The sequence below is a fragment of the Lepidochelys kempii genome, chromosome 7 (genome assembly GCF_965140285.1).
Source record: "Lepidochelys kempii isolate rLepKem1 chromosome 7, rLepKem1.hap1, whole genome shotgun sequence".
Classification (NCBI taxonomy): domain Eukaryota; kingdom Metazoa; phylum Chordata; order Testudines; family Cheloniidae; genus Lepidochelys; species Lepidochelys kempii.
In genome coordinates, this window is record NC_136386.1 from 24,383,174 (window position 1) to 24,403,950 (window position 20,777).

The 20,777-nt window shown below is 45.3% G+C and overlaps 1 protein-coding gene across 2 annotated transcripts in view; it reads right to left on the reverse strand.

The window, feature by feature from the left end:
- NCKIPSD (NCK interacting protein with SH3 domain) overlaps positions 1-20,777 on the reverse strand; it is a 98,771-nt gene that overhangs the window by 9,381 nt on the left and 68,613 nt on the right. For both annotated transcript variants that reach the window (XM_073351429.1, XM_073351428.1), the window contains 3 exons: positions 16,350-16,520; positions 14,500-14,586; positions 12,586-12,724 (listed from right to left, as the gene is read on the reverse strand). In XM_073351429.1, coding sequence (XP_073207530.1) covers positions 12,586-12,724; positions 14,500-14,586; positions 16,350-16,520 — 397 coding nt within the window. The remainder of the gene's footprint in view (positions 1-12,585; positions 12,725-14,499; positions 14,587-16,349; positions 16,521-20,777) is intronic.

Below are 20,777 nucleotides of genomic sequence, written 5' to 3' on the forward strand. Positions count from 1 at the left end.
TAACGATAAAGACATTAACAGCACAGTGAGGTAGCACAGGATAGACTCAGGAAATCTAGATTTAGTTCCCAGTTCAGTTGCCATATTTAATTTCCCAACATGCATTCTTAAAAAAATAAATAAATAAATAAAATAAAAGCAAGCAGCATTTGAGAGGATTTTTGGTTCCCTGCAGCTCTGCCAATGCACCTCAAACCTGATTTACACCACCTCCCATTAGTCTAATCCTGTACTTTTACTCACAAGGACACGCCTAGCTCTGCCAAGGCACCTCTCTTCTGACATATACTGTGCCTGCTAGTCTAATCTTGGACTTCTTGTGAATGTGAGGTCCAGTACCAATCACGTGTTAACCACTAACACAGATGGCATCTCGACATCTGAACCTGCAAGAAAGAGCAGTTACAAACAAAAAGTTCATGAAAGGTGGTAAGAGTTAAAAAGAGGAAACCCATTTTCATCTATGACCCAAGGCAGGGTTTGAATTCACATCTGTAGAGAAGACAGGCCACTACCATAACTCATGTCAGACTCTAGTCCCTCATGTATTTTACACAGAATTTGGAAAATACAGTGTGAGAGACATAGAGGGGAGCAGGGGGGGGGAGACGCGGCAGGGGAGTCTGATGGGCTGAAGTTTCCTTTGATACATATTATTTCTATAGAAACTGCATAATTTATCCAGCTTTGGAGGCTACACTCCTGAACTACACCAACACATCAGCTAAGTCCTCCAGTGGAAAGGGAAGAGGCAAAAGAAGTACGGTGGGAATGAACATGGCAGACATGTTTTCAATCAATTTGGGGATCATAATGAATGTTCTTGGTTTTTCCGTCTTTCTTAAGAGGCTCCTAATAAACGTGACAGGTGAATAATTAAAATCTCCCTGTGCCGTCCCTGGACACCTCCAACAATTTATATAATAACTGGAACCAGAAAAGCACCCATCCTTCTAGTCATCTTTAAATACTTCAATTGTTAATATGTCATAGCTAGGTTTCTTTGCTACTGTGTCTGCATTCTTCCATTTTCAATGGATCAGCTCTGGCTAAGTTGTTTAACGTCACCTGAGACTCCGGCACACAATGCTCAAGACTCCAGGTGTGCATTCTGCTGGCTCTCCAGGATACACTTGTCTCATGCATCAATCTGTCCCACAACCTGCTAGTCTAGCACAATTTGCACTGGCAGTAGCTATACATGAATGCTCTACAGAATCACAACCACGGTCTTGCCTGAATCTTAATTAGCTGGTGTGTTTCAGTAGGGGTTTATAGTTGAACCACACAACAGTGCATATGTCACAATGCAATACAGTATATAGCCCCTCAATTCCATCTGGAAGATTTCAGGAAGTGGAGCATTAATGTTTGTGCAGTGCTTTGGAAGTGCAGAGTGCTAGATAAAGGCTAAATATTATGTTCAGTTACAGCTATCTGATAGGATTGGGCCACTTATTCAACTGATATAAATAAAACCTGTCATGTTTTGTTTTGTTTTTTTAAGTTGAACAGAAAGGTACTTTTTACACCTTGAAAATGTAGATTTGATAAAAGTTTTTCCATCCAACATATATTTCCATAATGATGCCATTTACCACAAGAGGCACTCTGTCCCTAATTAATTTCCAAAGCACCTCACCTGATTCCCCCATCCTACCAGATCTAAACATACCATCTGCGAAGGGTCTTGTGCCACACAGAGTTTGTTCTTGCATGTACAGACTATAATGCTATCACTGGGGTATCTTACTGCCACTGGAATTGACTGAAACCTGGTGATCATTATTGAGTGCAGTAGCTGTATCAGAGAAGAAGGTGCCAAAGAACCTTATACAGTCTAATGCTCCTGAAAAGCAATCTATACTAATGGTCTTTTACACACAGACTAAGGGAATCCAGTTGAAGAGTGGGGTCAAAAAAAACCAAACACCATCACACACAAGCTGCTTGTCCAGAACTTTTCAGATTGTAAACTCCTTGGGCAGAGAGACTGTGTCTAGGTCAATGATGCTTAACCAAAAATATTACAGCATTATTAAGATTAAGAGATTACCTGATAGAGGTCAACAGATTGAATGGCTGAGAAGGTAAACTGGGCATTCCTAGTTCGACTCATAATACAAAAATGAGGGACACTCAATGACATTTTGAAAAACACAATTCAGAATGAATCTGTGAAACTGTCTGCTACGAGGTATAACTGAGGCCACAGCTTAGTTTAATTTTAAAAAAAGGACTGGACATTTGTATGGATAATGGGAACGTGCAATTAGAGGCGATGCATAGGGAGAATATGGGGTCGTGGGGGGTCAATTGACTCCCCAGACTGACCAGCGGGGAGTGGAGAGGGAGAAGTTCTCTGTCCTCTCCCCGTGCCTCTCCCCCTGCACGTTCGGCTGCTCTCCCTGTCCCTGGCAGGTGGGCGGGGAGTGGGATGGAGCTGCTTCTGCCTGAAAGAGCCTGGCTGGGAGGTTCGCTCGCTCGCGCGCGCACACCCCCACACACCTCCCAGCCAGGCTCTTTCAGGCAGAAGCAGCTCCATCCCACTCCCCGCCCACCTGCCAGGGACAGCAGCTGAACGTGCGGGGGGGAAAGGGGGGGAGGAAAGGGAAGGGGAGATACAGGGAGAGAAGGATAGAGATCCCCCCCCCCCCAAGGGAACGTAGGACAGGGAGAGCGCTGCGGCCCTGGGCTGGGCACAGGGCAGGAGGGATCACTGTGCAGGGGAGACGTGGGGTGGTCACGTGTCCTTCCCTTTAGCTGGTACCCACCCAGTATGGGAAGGCACCAGTCGCCTATCTTCACTACCTGGAGTTGGGAAGAAATTTCCTGTCATAACTGTCCAGGTGTAATGGTCTTACATCCGCCTCTGCAGTATTTGGTGGGGCCCACTGTCAGAGGCAGTATGCTGGACTCTTCCTATGTTCCTACTAAGGCTCTGGTTTGTGCTTGAGCTTTAAAGGCAATGCTAGAACATGAATAAACGCTGACTTGAGAGCAGTGTAATCACTCAATACGGATACAAGTACATGGTTTATTATCAGTATGTTTCATAGATTCATAGATATTTAGGCCAGAAGGGACCATTATGATCATCTAGTCTGATCTCCTGCACAATGCAGGCCACAGAATTTCACCCACCACTCCTAAAAAAGACCTCACACCTATATTTGAACGACAGGCTGATGTTTTGGGGCATTCCAACCCTGCCTAGTCCCCTTCAAGATACTGGACACTCACTGTACCCTCTACAATGCCAGCCATGTGTCGAAGAACTGAGGCAATAATCAATCATGACTATTTTTTTAGGATTGTACCAATGGCCAGATGGGAAAAAAATAGCATTAATACAAATTCTTTTGAAAGAATACAAGGCTGTAATTCAGCTGAGGGGCTCTATTGACATCAGACAGCACGCACACAGCTCAAGTGGTTACAAGGGGCAGTAAGGCATGCTAGTGAATTCCTGCCACAGATTTCTCAAACTCGCTGTGGGATTTTGAAAGAGTCCTTTGCTGAAACATTTTGAAGCTTGAAGGTCTTCATAAACCCTACTCTACCCCACCTCAAAATGCAGCAATGGAAAAGTTGGGCAGGGTAGGTGAGGATCAGTGCTTACTTCATAATGAAAGAGGTGCCATGGCTCAAGCAATTTTTTTCAACTTAAAAACTGACACATAATAACTGACACATAATAACTGACACAGAAGTGCCAGGGCTATGAGCTGCTAGAGGTGCCAGGGCTCAGCCCTGGCACAAATTAAGCAGTGGTGAGGATTGTCTCCAACGCTCAAGTGAAAAGATTTGACAGTAGAGTTGTATGTATATTGAACTGCAACAAGGGATGGTCATGATTACAGAGGAGATTATCCATCTGTTTTCCTTAGAATTGTTCTGGTTAATTCTGCCTCAATGTGTCTTATTATAAGCCCTTCTAACAACATGTTGATAGATCTGCAAGCCAGCGGCATCACAGGAAAATGACTGTCCGGGAGCAATAGAACCAAAGCATCTGTCAGAAGACCTGGACAGCAGCCAACGTGCTTGCATCAACCCCAAGGTAAAGTGCTTCCTCATCAAAGGCATCCTGGATCCATGCAGAGGGCTTGAGCCTCAAGTGTTCCTCTGTAACAAGTCATGCAGGATCCTGTGGAACTCCTGCAGCCAGCGTTACAGTCCCCAGTTGCTTGAGGGTTGGCATGGATTGCTCTGGCCCCTATCATCCACAAAAGGGATTAGATACTCTGCAATATATCAGACAATGGAGGAGCTGCTATTCTCAAATTCCTAGAGCCAAAATAAGCTTAAGTCACTTCACGATTCAAGGTCATTTCATTCAAGGTACTGTTTGCAGTTAGTTCTCTGTGACAGGAACTTTAGTGTTTAGCTCCAAAATGGTACGTGGATATTTGTAAAGCCCTCCAAATCTATCTTTGGAGGACAGGGAACAAAACACCCTGCAGGTCTGCCGGGGCAAGAATACAGGCCCATATTATCACTTCTCACCACTCACTTTCTCTGTGGCTGGAGTCCTCCTGCTTTACAATGAGCTGCTGTTTAACTGAACTTCCCCTTGAAGTGAATGCATCATCAGCACACACAGGGGTTTCTCGCAGCACAGGCAACAGACACGTGATGAGGTACACCTGGCATGCATAACACACAGCAACAAAGGATCCAGACACAACTCTGTACAGCTGCCCCTGCTAAAAGCAGCCTCTGCTTCCTGCCATGTAAGCCAGGGCGGGTGCAGCAAGAAAATCTCCTTTAGGCAGAATGGGAGCTTTTCCAGATGTGTTTCTCTGATGCCTACATACTACAGTGCTGCATGGATCAAAAGACTTATACGGGTAGAATGCAGCTGCAGTTTAAAGACATCAGGTGAAGGTTAGGGAGGGAGGGGATACAGAGAATGAGTCTCAGAGTCCAGGTCTACTGACTCAGGCTTGCAGAGCTCACACTATGCCACTAAAAATAGCAGAGTAGGCATTGGGGTTTGAGTTGCAGCTCTGAAGCCCACCCCTGCTCCCTGGACTTCAGGGCATGAGCTCCAGCTTGAGCCACAACATCTACACTGTACTGATGTTTTTAGCACGAGCCCGAGTCTGCAGGCCCCGACTCGGAGACTCAGTGATACAGGGTTTTAAAACACGGCGTAGCCATATCCTGGGGAGCTGCAGAGCAGAAGCCCAACAGGAGAAAATGAAAATGTTTCAGTCCCTGCTCCACCGGTCTCCACCACTGTGTTGCTTTGTAGTTGCCCAATAGTGAAGACAGATTCCGCTGTAGGGAAGCCAGATTCCACCAGAAGAGCTATAGGACGACCCCATTCTACAAAGAAAGCTGAATGCTTGTCAAACAGGATTATGATGCTCCACTCACATGGAGCTCAGCAAGGATATGCACAAGTCAGATGCTGTCGGAGCTGGACGCTTCCATTCTAAGTGAACCAGATTGAATTTCTAGGTTAGCAGCACTGGGAGCCACAAAGCCCCTGGGAACAGTGACCCCTCTGGCCAGTTAATGAGCGACGCCAAGGGGCTCCAAAGGAAGAGATGGCCAGTCTACCTTAACTGCACAGATGGAGGGCGGGGAGAGGCTGAATGCTGCAGCCTGTTTGAGCATGCTGCAGCACTGCCCTAGTACTGAATATAGCACAAAAACATCCGCCTGGAGACAAACTTTATGAATTAGTGATGGATGCAAGAGAAAGTTTATTTTTAGATGGCAGCAAACCAGGAGTAACCTTGAACTGGAGGCGAGCATCCTGCTATAGCAAACAATCAGAGCTCCAGCTCCAAGCATTTCCAGTTCAGGCAGAAAGAAATGCAATGTGTCATACTCATTGTTAAGGCTATGTTTTAGTCACGGGTATTTTTAGTAAAAGTCACGGACAGTAAACAAAAATTCACAGGCCTGTGACCTGTCCGTGACTTTTACTAAAAATACATACCGTGACTAAAACTTGGGTGAGGGGGGAGCGCTTGGAGGGGGGGCAATCTGGCAGCAGTCCGGGTACTGGGGGAGGGGGATCAAGGTGACCCAGGACCCCTTCTGGTGCTGGAGGAGAGGGGGGCTATGCCATGGTGCACGGCCTGGGACCCCTGCTGATATAGGGGCCAGGCTGTGGCACAGACCCCCGCTGGTACTGAGGGAGGGAGGGCCAGCCCAGGACCCCCGCTGGTACTGGGGACGGAGTTGGCATGGCTCCCTACCCGGCTCCATGTCCCTGCAGCTCCTGGGCCAGCACCAGCTGCTGCAGAAGTCACGGAAAGTCAAGGATGGAATCTGTGATTTCCGTGAGAGACTCTCAGCCTTACTCATTGTGTATGACTGATAAGCCAATGTAATTTAAAGAATATTGTTTAAGCATAATGAACTGAGTCCTTGCTGTATTAATCCAATATGTATTGTGCTGCTCCAAGCTTAAAGCATTTTTCAATACTCCCCTTTTGAAATGCATAACGTCAGAGTCTAAGCACAGAGGAGGGCAGAGGGCACCGCATTAGGCTCAACCCTCATTCCCCAAGGCCAGAAGGAAACATTGTGATTATCTTAGTCTGACCTCCGCTATAACACAGGCCAGAGAACTTCGCCAAAATAATTCCTAGACCAGATCTTTTAGAAAAACACCCAGTCTGAATTTGTCTAGCTTCAACTTCCTGCCACTGGACCATTTGGCCACCAAATTCGCGACATCTGTTCTTTCCATTACACAGACTGCTTGGCTGGTATGGGCAGCCTGTGAGTTAGAGACACAGTAAATTCCATGACCCCATCTCTCAGAGGCAGCTTGTGTGGAATTTACTTAGCTCCAGGGAAATGGACGCAAGAATTTAAATTTTGCCCAAACATCTCCTTGAAAGATAGACTCCAAACCAAGGTACCTGTGTAACAAGGGGAGACTGACTCCTCATTCACTGAGTAGAAAACTACCAGGTTATCACTGCATATTAACACCACAGGAGCCTGGATGGGGCACAGGTTGGGCTCAAGGTATTAATAATGAGAGAGACTTTCACTTAAATTACTGATTCTAATCTAGCCCAAGTGGTCAATGACTAAAAGCTACCACCACATGATGGACTGTTCAGTGGGCCCCCATTTAAAGTGAGGCAATGGGTTCTCAATCCAGTTTCTAACAGGCAAAGTATCAACGTTAAAAAACAAAAACACACCACTGCAATTGACAGCTGGCCATCTGACTGTTTCAGTAGAGAGACTAGGAATGAACTGACAACAGAGACTGCCTTCCCTTCTTATGCCAGAGGTGGTTCCTCCAGGGCAAGATTTAGGCATATTAGCAGTGAAGTGTGGAAGAAGCCTACACTGCTGTTGCTTGCATCGTACCTGTAAGCATAGGGCATCAGTCTCCAAGTTTGAGAGTCAAACACTTTTTACAAGCAGTAGTTCCACTAAAACCCACTCTCCAATGCCTGCTACCAGTCTTTGTGATGAGGGACTGTATAGTGTGTTTGACAGAAAACGGAATGACGAAGAGCAGCAGGAATATGCAAATTAACCCACAACATCAGCTCTGTTATGATGAAGAGACCACAAGAAAATGTCAAGAGGACCTACTTTGGAATAGATGGGGGAGCAGGAAAGGCTCCAGGACTCTGAATCAACAGCTTTGGAGTGCTAGGAAATGGTTAATTTTAGATCATTTGGATTTGGCAGCAGCAGCAAGAACAAGCATTTTATAAACAGCTTCCAAATAAAAAAAGCATTTTAGGTATGAGAAGAGAGGGGTGGAAAGGGATATGTTTAATGCACTCCAGTCACATGGCTTTACATCTCAAGCTGCTCTAAAGGCACAGGCCTCCAATCTTCCACACAAACATCCCAGCTACTAAACTAATTTTACATTTTAGATGTCAGGCCCTTAATTTCCTGAATGGGAGCAGCTCAAACCCAGCAGAACAAGCTAGTTGTAAATACACAGTCGCCATCTCAGAGAAAGCCCCAAATTTAAGGGGATGAACTGAACAAGTTTTGATAACAAGCAGCCCCCTGCCAAGGATCCATAGGGCACGCTATGTCTCTGACCATTCCACAGTCTCTCATCAGTGCACTCCTCTTAGGCTTAGTCTACTCTTAAGAATTAGACTCACCAAGCTATGTTGCACAGGGCTGTGTAAAATGTCCTGTCCTGTGTGATGTATCTAGATTGACATCACTCATGGTGTAGATGTAGCTAGGCTGATGGAAGAAACTAACACCTCTTTGAGAGGTGCATTATATACATTGATGCAAACACTCTGTGTCAATGCAGGAAGCATCTACACTTGAGTGGCACAGATGCCGAGACTGCAGTGTAAACATACTCCAAGATAGGCTCTGGGCCTCCATTTCGCTCAAGGGGAGCCCTGTGGCCCTTCTACTCTGAGACTGGATCCCCGGCTTCAGGATGCTTTTCTCTCAATGACTCCTTATCTCGGTGCTCAGAGAAATGGATTAAAATAAGAGTCCATACACAGGAATCTTACCTGTCTCGCTTTCCCTTGCTTAGGTAGGTAGGCCTCACTTAATATTGGACTGGGAGACTGCCTGCATGCTGGCAGCTTTGCTTCTGTCAGACAGCATCTTCCTTACTGCCTGCCCCACAGTGGAGCTCAGGAGACCCAGATTAGAGAAGGCTCCCGCACTGTGAAGGGCACATTACTAACAGAAGCCCCTTAACAACTGTGTCTTTGCCTCAAGTCCCAGTCACCTGGCCTGTTTTCATGGGTACTGCTCCTTCTCCAAGCTTAGGCAGGGGAGGGACTATGGTCAGATAAGTCATCTCCCATCCACATCCCAAAAAGTTAGTGGTTTGGTTGAGACAAGGTGAGCGAGGACCAACTCCTATGGTCTGGTTGTCAGGCTCCATTGTATCTTCATGGCAGCTCCATTCACTTGCCGACAGTTCCTGGTAGCCCAATTACCAATCCCAAACATGGCTACATGACACACACACTAACCCTCTGACTGCCTATTCCCTGCTTCCAGAGAATCTCTCTAGACAGACTTTAACCCTTTGAGACCAGGTAACAAGCAGCACAAGATTAAACTGAGTCACAAAAAATAACATTTCCTAAGAATAATGCATAAGCCTTCCATGTTCTCCACACCCTTCACTGAAGACAGGCTGATCTAATAGTGGTCTCAGAAAAGAAAAGGAAGATCAGAGATAGCTTTCTGGCTTGCTAAGGTGAGGTATAGTGGAATAGCAACCTGAGACCTGAGTGCTGGAAAGCATAAAAGGCTGTTTACAATTAAGGTACTGACCAGCATTGCTACCGCTTCTCATTACAAAATGTCACAGCTTTTCAGAGTTAATTGCTCTTCCTCCTTAGTCCCAGAGAATCCGGAGATAGCAGAATTACCGAAGTCTACAGTAAGAAAATTAACCACTTCACTGATATGCCAGGTGCTGGTAACTGGCTCTCTGGTCTCCTACTCCTGTCATTAGTGTTGAAGCTCTGTGGTTGGCCTCAGGCAACTACCCTTTACATCTCAACTACCCTTTACATTCCCACTCATTTGTGTGCACCCTAGCCTACGCTGAAATTCCATAAGGTCTGGCAAGAGTGGCCTTACATCCAAGGGACGGGAAGTAGTAGTATGGCTGAGATCTTAACCTGGGTGTACTACCATTTCTATAGTGTCCATCAGCAGAGTATCCAGCTGCTGATCAGGTCAATTAGATCTGCTTAAACGGGCAGTTGCTTGACGAGTCTGGGAACCACATGGATGGAACTTTTAAAAACATTTTAAAGTAAACCAATCATCAAGCCCCCACTGCCCTCAGAACCCCGGTTAAAAGAGAAGAGAAAAAAGTGAAGGAAAAATGGCGTAACAGTAAAGGCCACACAACCTATTACAGATAGGACCTGTTCAGTACAGACTATTCTGTTTAAGCAGTATCAGCAGCTGGTTAAGTGCTGAGTTGCCCTTAATTCATTATTTAAATCCTATGGAGGGAGAGGTTTGAAAATCTGCCATTTGGGTCAGACCAGAGTCTATTTTTGACCTGTATTTATTACAACCTCCTAATGCTCCCTCTTGCATTATAGAAACCTAGCTAAATGGAGCTTTTCCACCGAAACCAACAGGAAGAGACAGGGCAGGTTTCTGAAGAGAATATGCACATCAAATAGAAAGGAGTCAGGAGAGAATCAGCCTGACAGCTGGAAAGGCAGAATCCTTGGCAGCGGCGTAGTTCTAGTACATGTAGAGTGAGACTATGTTGTGTAGTCCCTTCAGGAGTGAGGGTGAGAAATAAGTCACCCTTCTGTCCTTGGTTTTACCTGCACACCATGCCCTAGTTCAGCTGTCAGCCCACCGCTCCACACCACGGAGCTAGACACGTCTAAGCTACAGACAGACTTTGGAAGCTGCCTGATCCTCTTCCTTTCAGGGCTCCTTTTCATTTCCATAAGGATAAGGACCGACATTCCCGTTACTCCCTCCCAGCTCAGTAGGGTTTTTAGAGTTACATCTGATACAAAGGAGGACACAGTCCATTGCTCCATTTCCACACAGCTTTAATTAATGCTTTCCTTCTCTGGGTTGCATCTGACAGTTCACACAGGGGAGAGGCAGGCAGACTGTGACAGTGTCCTCACGTCCTGCACTGAGGGTTGCACTGAGCACGGGCATCGTGTAACACGAGGCAAAAGAGAACCACGCTCAGCTTGGGAAAGTGAACAAGCTCTCAGGGGAGTTTCCAGCTGTAAGGTTTATTCTTTGGTTTTTCTAAGAGGCAGCAGCAGCCTAGAGGGGCTTGTTAAACAGTTTTATTTGTGTTTCACATAGAAGCACCACCCATTCCCTTAATTAAGCTGTACATATTGACACATTAGCTTCACCTCTCCCACCCCCTCTCGCCCTGCCAGCCCCTGGTAAGGAGGGGTTGTTTTCAGCTGTCTAGTTTCAGGTAGTAGATGAGAAAGTCAGCAGAATAAACCAGCTTTAATAGATTAGGAGCGCACCTCGAAGAATATTGAATCCAGTGCATTTGAAACAACCTATAGTGAGAGCCCTACACACCAGAGCCAGCCCATTCCTGTCATTGCAGGATGCTTTCATTTGCAACCAGTTCTCAGCTATGCTCAGGCTATACGAGGAATCCGAATCCAGCTGACTTCAGAGGGAGGGAGAGTATGTGTGTTCCCAGGGCAATGGTGCCGATGACCCCAGTGAAGCAGGTTTTCTGTTAATCTTAATGAAGCGTCAGCTTCTATATCGGTCCTTTACCCGGGAGCCAGGCACACAGCATGCATCCAGAATGTGCTCTGTATGGCACTCACTCATACACCACCTCCTGCACGCATTCCTCTGAGGGACAGGTTCAAGGTTTCCACATCCTCATTCCTATTTTCACCAGTGCATCTGAAAGGGGGAGACCACCACCTTCCATTCCAGATTGGCAGGTAAGAGCGTTGCTATTATCCCCTTAGCAGCAGGCCCAGACCACTCACTGGGGAGGGAAATCTCATCTTAAAAGGCCAAGGAAGTTGAAGAAATCCTCACAGTTGCAGGCCTACAAAAAAAGAGGGCATCTGCACTGCACAGCTATCAGGTACTTTTCTCTTAAGAACGCAAAAGAGAGCAACTGCAGAAGAATGGTTTACAATAGTGCACACGCTTACACACCCACAGTGATGGGATAAACTAAAGAAAGGAAGAGTTACACTTAGTAAAGTGAACTGTCACACTGATGAGATGTGTCGGAAAGGGTAGACGCTCCACTGCTTGCTCTGAAAACTTGACTGGACAAGTGGCCAGGAGGTATAGTGTCAGGAACAATCCTGCCTTGACACCTAGCGTTGGTGGAATGGTTGATGGGATTTATCCCATCTTTAGCTTCTTGGAATCTCATGTGTTTAAACCCCTGGCAGAGTAACTCCTGACCCTAATGAAGGACTAACAGAAGGAGAGAAGACCAGTGAAAGGAGCTACGTCTACACACTCTGCACTAACCGGAAGCCTCAATATCACCATCCATTAGTCATTGGTGACACCAATGAGCAACAAGACTAATCGCAAGGAGGGTTATTCCATTTTAACCAGTAACATCTCTCCAGTCATCAGCAACGGATGTACACTTAGCAATGGGGTGAAAAGGGTGGTGTACAGAGACAAAGCCTGCATGAAAGAGGCCAGATTTCTTCCTCAAGGATCTGTATGCATCCTCCATTAACAGCACGAAACAAACAAAGCTGAAAGACTCTTAAAGCAACACTTGACAGAAATAAATAATAAGCTGAAATGGTATTAATTTATGCCACATTCTTGCTGTTGAATATACAGTTACGCAGGATGTGGGGTGCTATAATATAGAAGGTATTTATTATTTATTTAGCCCTAAATCAAAGGATTAAAACCAAAGCTAGTTTTTATAAGGTTTCATCAATTTGATACTTATTTTAAAATATGTGTATGTCTCCCTTAGAATGCTTAGGGCACATTGAACTAGAAGCTCAGGATGGGCTAGAACTCCAAAATTTAAAATTCCCCAACAGCATGTAACCTTTCTAATGGAAACCCATGCCCCTAGGGAGTCACATCTAGGAGCAGTCCATAACCACGGCTCACCTTGTGTATGAGTCTGCATGTCACGAGCCAGCTCCATTGGAAGGACAGAGTTAACGAGAGTGGAGATAATAGCAGCGTCCAAGTTGCACATTGCTCCAAAGCACTTCAGCAACAGCAGCCGCAATGGCACTCGGTGTTCCTAGAAAGACAGGAATCCTTCCAATAAGGCAAAACCACAATTGAGTACTCAGTTCAAGATTGAAGCCAAGCAGGAAGCTTGCAAGTCCACACGTGCTGTGACCAATGCAGGTGAGTGAGCAGAAGCGCTAGGCAGCCCAAAGTTTCAACCCAGTATCAGATATGGTACAGATCTTTCCAGTGTACAAGTTGATCTAGCCCCAATACCAGCTTTTAAAAACTGTACAGATTTTTTTAAAAACTCATCTTTGTGATGGGATCAGCTTCTAATTACTGTACTACTGATGCTAACAAAGGGTACAGGGCAGCAATAGCTCACATCTGAAATACTGTGCATCTCATCCGCAGTTTGACTGTTGTGACAAGACAAATGGAGAGCCTAGGGTGTAAGATCCTATTTTGGCCCCACCAAAACCAGGCCTGATTCACTCTGAATGCCTGTGCTTCTTACAGGGATGCAGAGCTTTCATGACGCCGGGGGCAGATACAGTGCTCCTAGGAGACCTATAGCTTGCAACACCCCTGTTTACTTAGGGAGTAATCATAGTGAAGTGCCTAGTGCAGAACTGAAAAGGAGTTTCAGCTCCTCAAGATCTATCAGGACCTATTAAAATCTAAACCAATTTTTCAGCATCTCTGATAATTAATGAAAAGGATCTTGAAGGGCTGCTATAAATTGTCAGGTTTCACGCCGAGAGAATGGATTTTTAATCAGAAGGCTTTGAGTGCACAAAGCAGAAATTGCACCGTCAAGACTCTTTTCAAGGCAGTGGTCTGCTTGATCCTGAAGCCCACCCTCAACCTGAGAGGAGCCCTGAGGCTAAGCGTCACCTGATATCACTCCAAATACCAGCCAACAAACTGGTCAGAGAGATCAAAAGAAACCTAAAAGAACGGAGAGAGGAATCCTGGCACCAAGCGTCTTAGGTACTAAAGTCCAATGAGTAACTGTTCCGCTCTCCATATAGTCATTCATCCTGTGAAATCACGTTCACAGAGCATACCATGGAGAGCAACAATGCACTGGGAAAGCCAGCAGACTCCTGTACTCCTGACTGGGCTTCCCAGTTCTCTCAAATATGTTGTGGCCTCTTCCATAGCCAAGCTCTGGGTTTATACAGAGCAATGTTTTATTAAAAGCTGATTGCACGGTTTGCTGTGCTGTGGCTGGGGACTAAGGAAGAATCTCCTATCCATGCCTAAGTGCTACCGCAGTGAGCCTTAGAAAGGGAATGGGGTAGAGAAATATTTCTATAGGCACAGAAGGCAAACTCCACACTTCTTCCTCTGAACATCAATTTCCTTCCTCAGTCCCAGGGCTCTTCCTCACAACCCACTTTCCTAATCAGAGCTGTTTACTAATGTAGAGCCATGCATCAATTAAGAGAGGAGAAGCCACAGCCTGTCAGCTTTCCCAAGGCATTCTCGGAAATCCTTCCTCTAGACTATAGTAGGGCTGCTGCTTCTGTGGAGCTAAAAAGAAAGCTGCAATCTTTACCGTTCTGACTGCTTACAGGTACAGTACTAAATACTGCTCCTGAAACTAGACCCAAGTCCTACCTCCTCATTGTCCAAGCAAGCTCTGCACAACCCACAAGTATAATGCACAGTTACCTAAGTGTGCAAGAAGGATTTTCTGAAACTCAGTCTAATTCAGACAGTAAAAACTGTCCAAACAGGGAAAAGTTTTACATACATTCATGCTTGTTAACCCTTCTCCTTTGGGTTTACAGGGAAACCTTCAATAGAAGATAGGAAGAATCCAACACCTCTTACCATCTGATAATATGCCACAAGGGACAGGACTGATTCAAACTCATTCTTTTTGCACATTTTCTTGCAAACATCAGGATCTGCATCTGTCTGGAAACACAATCGAACAAGTGAGATTGTTGGCATATTGGAGAAGCCAAAGGGTCTCTATCAGGAACACAGAGGCCCCAAGTCAGGCTGGCCTTTCCGCAGGATAAAGAACTGTTCCCATCTCACCAGTTCCTCCAACCCCAGGACTTCAGTCCCCACAGCCCAACCACCCTACAAAGAAATTAGAAGGGAAGCACTAAGACAGTGCAAGGGGAAACAGCTACCCTAGAGATTCCATATCAAAGTGAACTCCTGGAACTGCCTCAGTGCCAAGCAGAGTCTCTCCCTCCGTGACTTACATGCTGAAAGCATCTGAAAAAGGTGATCCATGAAGGGTTTTGAAAATACTGTTTGTGCTGCAGTTGCACCCAGAAGCCCCAGTCAGGGCTGGGCTTGTCATGTTGAGTGCTGTACATGTACACATGCACACGATGCCTGCTATAATCTAACACCATTTTGGTTATGCCTGTATTGTCTGCCTCAAACTTGGCAGATCTCACCCTGCAGAATTAGTGGGGGGAGGGACGAAACATGGAGGAAGCTGGATTAAACCCATCTGATGAGCTGTATGTTTTAGGGCTGGTCTTCACTTAAAAATTAGATCAACCTAGCTACGTCACTCAGGGCTGTGAAAATCTTCATGCCTTAAGTGCTGACGTAGCCCCAATTGTGGATGCAGCTAGGTGGACAGAAAAATTATTCTGTCAACCTAGCTACTGTCTCTTGGAGAGATGGATTGAGGACATCAACAGAAAACCCGCTCCTGTTGACACGGCAAGCATCTACACGAAAGCACAGCTGTAGCTCCATAGACGTGCTGCTTTATCGTCCGCAGTATAGACGTGTCCTTGGAGAAGCAGGTGAAACTCATGCGCTTCAGAATGAATTAAGAGTTAGGACCTTCTACGCTGGCCTTCACACAGTGCTTGCTGGAAGCCATGTTTTCAAACAGCCCCAATAACACTTTTCATGCAGTTTAAAGGCCAGCATGGGCAGGGCAAGGCAGTGTTAGCACACTGGTAGGGCTTAGGATAGAACACTGATATTGTTTGGCCTGCGCATGCTGGCCAGCCAAATCATGAAACAAGTTTCCAATGGAACAGTGTTCAACTGAGCTTGCAGTGCATCTGGAGAGGAGGTTTTTGGTGGCTATTTATTTATTTACTTTTTAAAGATGGGTGAATAAAGAACTGAGCACTGTAAAACATGGGTGGATGATAATTTTGCAAGATGGATTTAAACATGGTTCCTAAGCACGACAGACCCCAGGCAGACAAAGCCTTATTCAGAATCTTGCAACTTAAGTCCCAGGCTGCATTACAGTAGATATACATACATATGGTAGGGCTTGTTTAACACACGTTATTAATAAATGGAAACATAATCCCTTGAACATCTGTCCGAAGATTTCACTAAGGGCTTGTCTACAGGGTGAGTTAGAGCGGCACAACCCAGGGTATGACTCTACAATGCCCCAGCTTGCTCCACTGTAACTCACTGTGTGGACACTGCTATAGAGCAGCAAAAGTCCCACAGTGTGCCTTAGCATACTGTGCTTTCAAGTCATACTCCAGGACCCTTATTGCACTGTAGCAGTGACCAAACAGCGACTTACTTTGTGGCAAGCTGGTGCACTGTTGAATCGCGCCTGGCTTGCCAAACACTAACGCTCCACACAGACAAGCCCTAAGGAAAGAATATTGAGAGAGGAAATCTACAAGGGAATCTCAGCTTCACTAAACCTACTTAAGAAAGCAACCCACCAGAATACGGAGAAGCTCTTCCAAATAGCAGCAGATGACATTTTCATCCTCATAGAGTGCCCAGCTGCGCTGCTGGGCATCTTCTTTGTGCCTGGCCAGATCTGCAAAGATCACCTCAAGCCGCTGCTCATCATGGCAGATCTGCCCCGAAGGCAGCCCAGAAATCAGATTCTGCAAGAAGACAAAAGAAATACCAGTAATAGGGTTCCTGATACACAGCAGTTTTTTGGAGAGTAACTGTTTCCACAGGTATCCTTTGCCTCAGTCCTGACAGGTTACTTCATTCAAACAACAACTGGCAGCAGGTGGACAGCGAGTTTAACACCCCCACGCCCACCCGCTGCTTCAGCTTCCAAACACTGTTTTCTGGTTCTCTCCCCCTTCCATTCTTGCAAAGATAATGCAATTACTGAATCAGTGAAAGCAGGCTCCAGGAATGGTGCAGAGTCAGAACTCATCTTTACATCTCCAAAACCTTAACCACAATGCTGGGGAGGCAGTATTGCTTTCAGAGGGTATGAAAATCATGCTTAGTTCTCCTTAGAGGCTCCATTGCAGAAATGTAAGGCTGGACACCAGAGCAGCTGGTTGTCTCAGTTGGATCAATGAGAAGCCTAACATCTGATCAGCTCCAGAAAACATTCTTACAGCCATGGAAATTTATACCTGGGGGTTGCATAGATCAGATAATTATAGCTTAGTACATAAAAATCCTTCCCTCTCTGTTAACAGGAAATGGGAATGCCACGTGTCTGCAAAAGAACACCTTTTGTCAGTGCTTTGGAAAGACACTGCTGAGTGGAGAGGTTTATGCATTTTCCATCAGAGGAAAAATAATCTACAAACTAGCTTCTACTTGTTTTGACCACCACAATGTCAATTTCAAAATATTTACGGGGAAAAACCCAACAAGCCACCACACTGGTGGCACCACCTAAAGTGTCAGCTTACTTTCCATTTTCACTTTCCTAACATACAGCAGAGTAAGAATACTACTTTCCTTCCCATCTGAGCAGCTCAACACATTTTACAAATATTAGTTTAACTTCACACCACCCACTTGGTTGTATTATTCTCAGTGTACAAATCCAATGCCATAAGAATAAGATCACCTTCCTCCTAGATGCAGGTACTAAGCACATGAGATGTCTAAGCACATGGGTGGGCACCCTCTGAACTGAACAGGATAAATGCAGACTGCCAGGCCAAGAGCAGTAAGAGAAACTGCTCTGGTACTGGACGCATACCATACGACAACCTGGATTACTGGAGCCAGGTCAATCAGCAGCGTGCATAGTTCTACAAGTCACAGTTTTGTCCCACAAAATTGAAAATTCAACCAGCAGTTTTTTGGATGTGATCCCATCAATACAGTTGTCATTTTTCCTGGACTCTGAACTGGCAGATTTTAATTTCACCTGCCAGTTTTGTCAATCATTAACAACAGATGAGTTCATATGAGTACAGCACTTTGAAGATGCTAAAGCTCAGTAAGTGTTAAGTATTAGGATTGCTGCCTTCTGGATTAACCTGTGCAGGAATCAATTCCTCTCAATTTGCTTAGGCTCTGTTTTTCTTTAAATAGCCAAGTGAGATGACAGTGCACCACAGCTTTATGAGTTTGTATGTAGTCAAAGATCAGTAAATCTTACTTTCAGAGCAGATCTCTCTCAGATTACTACTATTAACGTATCTGTAGCATTTCCCATGTGCAAAATGCTGCACGCACACACAAAACCCACAAGAAGGCTGAAACCTTGCCCTGAAGAGCTTACATGCTTGAGACAAAACAGAGAGATGGAAGGTAGGGGACAGATTAACAACTAAAGAGAAAGGTGGCCAGGTGACAGCCAGCCACATCCTAATAAAATTTTATATACCACTTTTTTTCTGTAAATGAAAGTTTACCCTACATCTTGGCTATCAGCTAACTAGTTTGCTGCGGCTATCATGGTAGAGGAGTGCCGTAGAGAGGGGTCTGAATGAGGAGACGGTATTGTCTTTGACGATTAATTCAGGGAGAAGATTCTATGATAAAGGGGGAGCACTGAAGGTATTGAGATGTCCGAGAAGAAGAAGTGGAGAATGGGTCAGGTTGGAAGGGTACAACACCAGAAGAGGTAAGAATAGACTATCAGAAGGGGAAAAATTATTCAGGGCCTTGAAGGTAAGAACAAGAAGCTTGAACTTGATGAAATGGAGGGAGGAAGCCAGAAGAGGTTCAAAGATGGAAGTGACCTGGTCAGATTGATGGGCCACATTGATGAGAGAAAGGAACAAAAGGGAGTGGTTTACGAGGGAGCAACAAATATTGCCCTTCTCTGTGCAATGAGAAAAGAGATCCCCCCCCCCCCCCCATGTCGTCACTATTTAAATTTGGGAACAATTTATTTTTCATTACACATATGATACAATGCGCACCGGGCCGCCGACTCAAGAGAGATAGGTGAGGCGAAGAACTGAATCTAGTCATAACTTCGTTTTTGCCACTTATACAGCACCTCAGACAGTAAAACCTTTGAGAAGTAACTCTCATTAGAAACCACAGCAGCACAAATTCATATTAGAGAAGAGCGCAGAAATCTTTTTAAAATAAAGCACAAATGCAGCCCCGTTCATCTCAAAGCATGCACTGGTAGCTGCCATAAACACTTCAAAATGTCAAAGAACAAGCTATTGCCAATGCAGCTGAAACCCAACAACCCTGAACTGAAAACTTAAGTGCAATGTTTAAGCTGTTTTAGAGAGACACTTGTTCATAATTTGCTTAGTGGAATTTGAGGTGTGAACTAATTAGGACCTTTTTTTACTACATAATTGAAGCACTGAATCAACATGTTCTTGTCGCTGTTAATTACACAATCTTTGTCAGGCTGAGATAATGAAGGAGGGAACGTGTTGGTTTAACTTTATCACAATCCACCGCATGCTCTTGAGAAAGACATCTTGGGACACTGTGGAGGGAGGAGTGGCCAGCTAGATTACCAGCAGGCTGGTGTGAGACAGAGGGTGACTGTCAGAAACACAAAGCACAATCTGATTACAGCAACCATGCTAAACAGTGATTTAAATCACAGAATCAGAAGGTAGATGGAAGATACCTACTTGGTCACATCCTTCCCTTTGCAGGTTGGTTTCTTTCAGCACAAGCTCAGATGCTTTGGCTAGCCCATTTTCAAGTGTCCCAAGTGATGGAACTTCATTGGGAGACTACTCTACATCCAAGGGCCAGCCCCTGTGAGGGGGTTAACTGTGGCCAGTATCTTAGTAGGTGTCCAGAAATATGCAAGTCTGCTCTTACTAGAGTTCACAGTCAGGATGCCATTTTAAATCGTCTGCTTGTTTTGATGATTAACTGAGGCTCTTCTTGGGCTCTCAAAACTCAAATCTATGCCTTTACAATCCCCCCTCCACAGGCTTTCCAATTCCAGTGAACATAAATTTGCTAATGGACATGAATAAGATCAATCTCCTAACAAAGTGCTCCAATCTGACTAGTAGAACCATACAGTGTGCTGTCTTAATGGAATCTCAGCACCAGTCTCATCTCCCCCAGCCCCAGCAATGAGGTCTGGTCTCTGCTTATTAAGCAGCTTGGCAACTATTACAGCCCTGCGGACACTCCATGAGGTCATTTCCAGGAATCAGACGGTTACTTGGGAAGGCAGCGGACACCTTCAGTGAGTGGATGTAACTGTTTTCATAATGAAATTTACTTTTCATTTGTTTGTTGTTAACAAAACAGCTGGTCCCCTCCAAATAGAAGGAGAACCATACACCACTGCAGGGCTTTCATTTCTGCTAAACAGAACAGGATTATTTTCAGAAACTTGTCTCTTGCCACCTCACTCCCACTGCTAACAAACAGATTGTCGATTCTGGTCTGCAAAGCTGTTCTTCCTGCTTCTTCTTCCTCCTGTTTTTGTTCCTTTTCGACTTCCCCCTTCTCCCCAAGCCACCAGTTCTGGAAAATCACTGGTGCTTTGAGTACAAACATCTTCCCAGAGACTCCCCTCCAGATCAGCATACAGCAGCTCTTCAGGAGACACACAAAAGGGACTCTCCTGTATTTCACTCTTTGCTATTATAACAAAGGCTGCCCTCCAGCCTTCATTTACAAGAGAGGGGTAAACCCCCTCAATAAGTAGCAGCTAATGCAGAGAAGAGCTAGTCTCCTCAACAGCTCTCCCCAGGAGACTCTAGTCCAGATTAACAGAGACACTTAATTTAATTTATTGAGCCAAACTCTCCAGGGTAACCTCTCTGAAAAAAACGCTTTCATTTAGGAGCGAGTTTTTCTCCCTGGCTGGGCATGTAATAATTAAAGAAATCTTCACTGGAAATATAATCCTGTTAGAGAGCAAGATTGTACTGCAGAGAGGCAGAGTCTGGTGCGTACAGATGTGCAAGTGTGTCACAGGGAGAGAA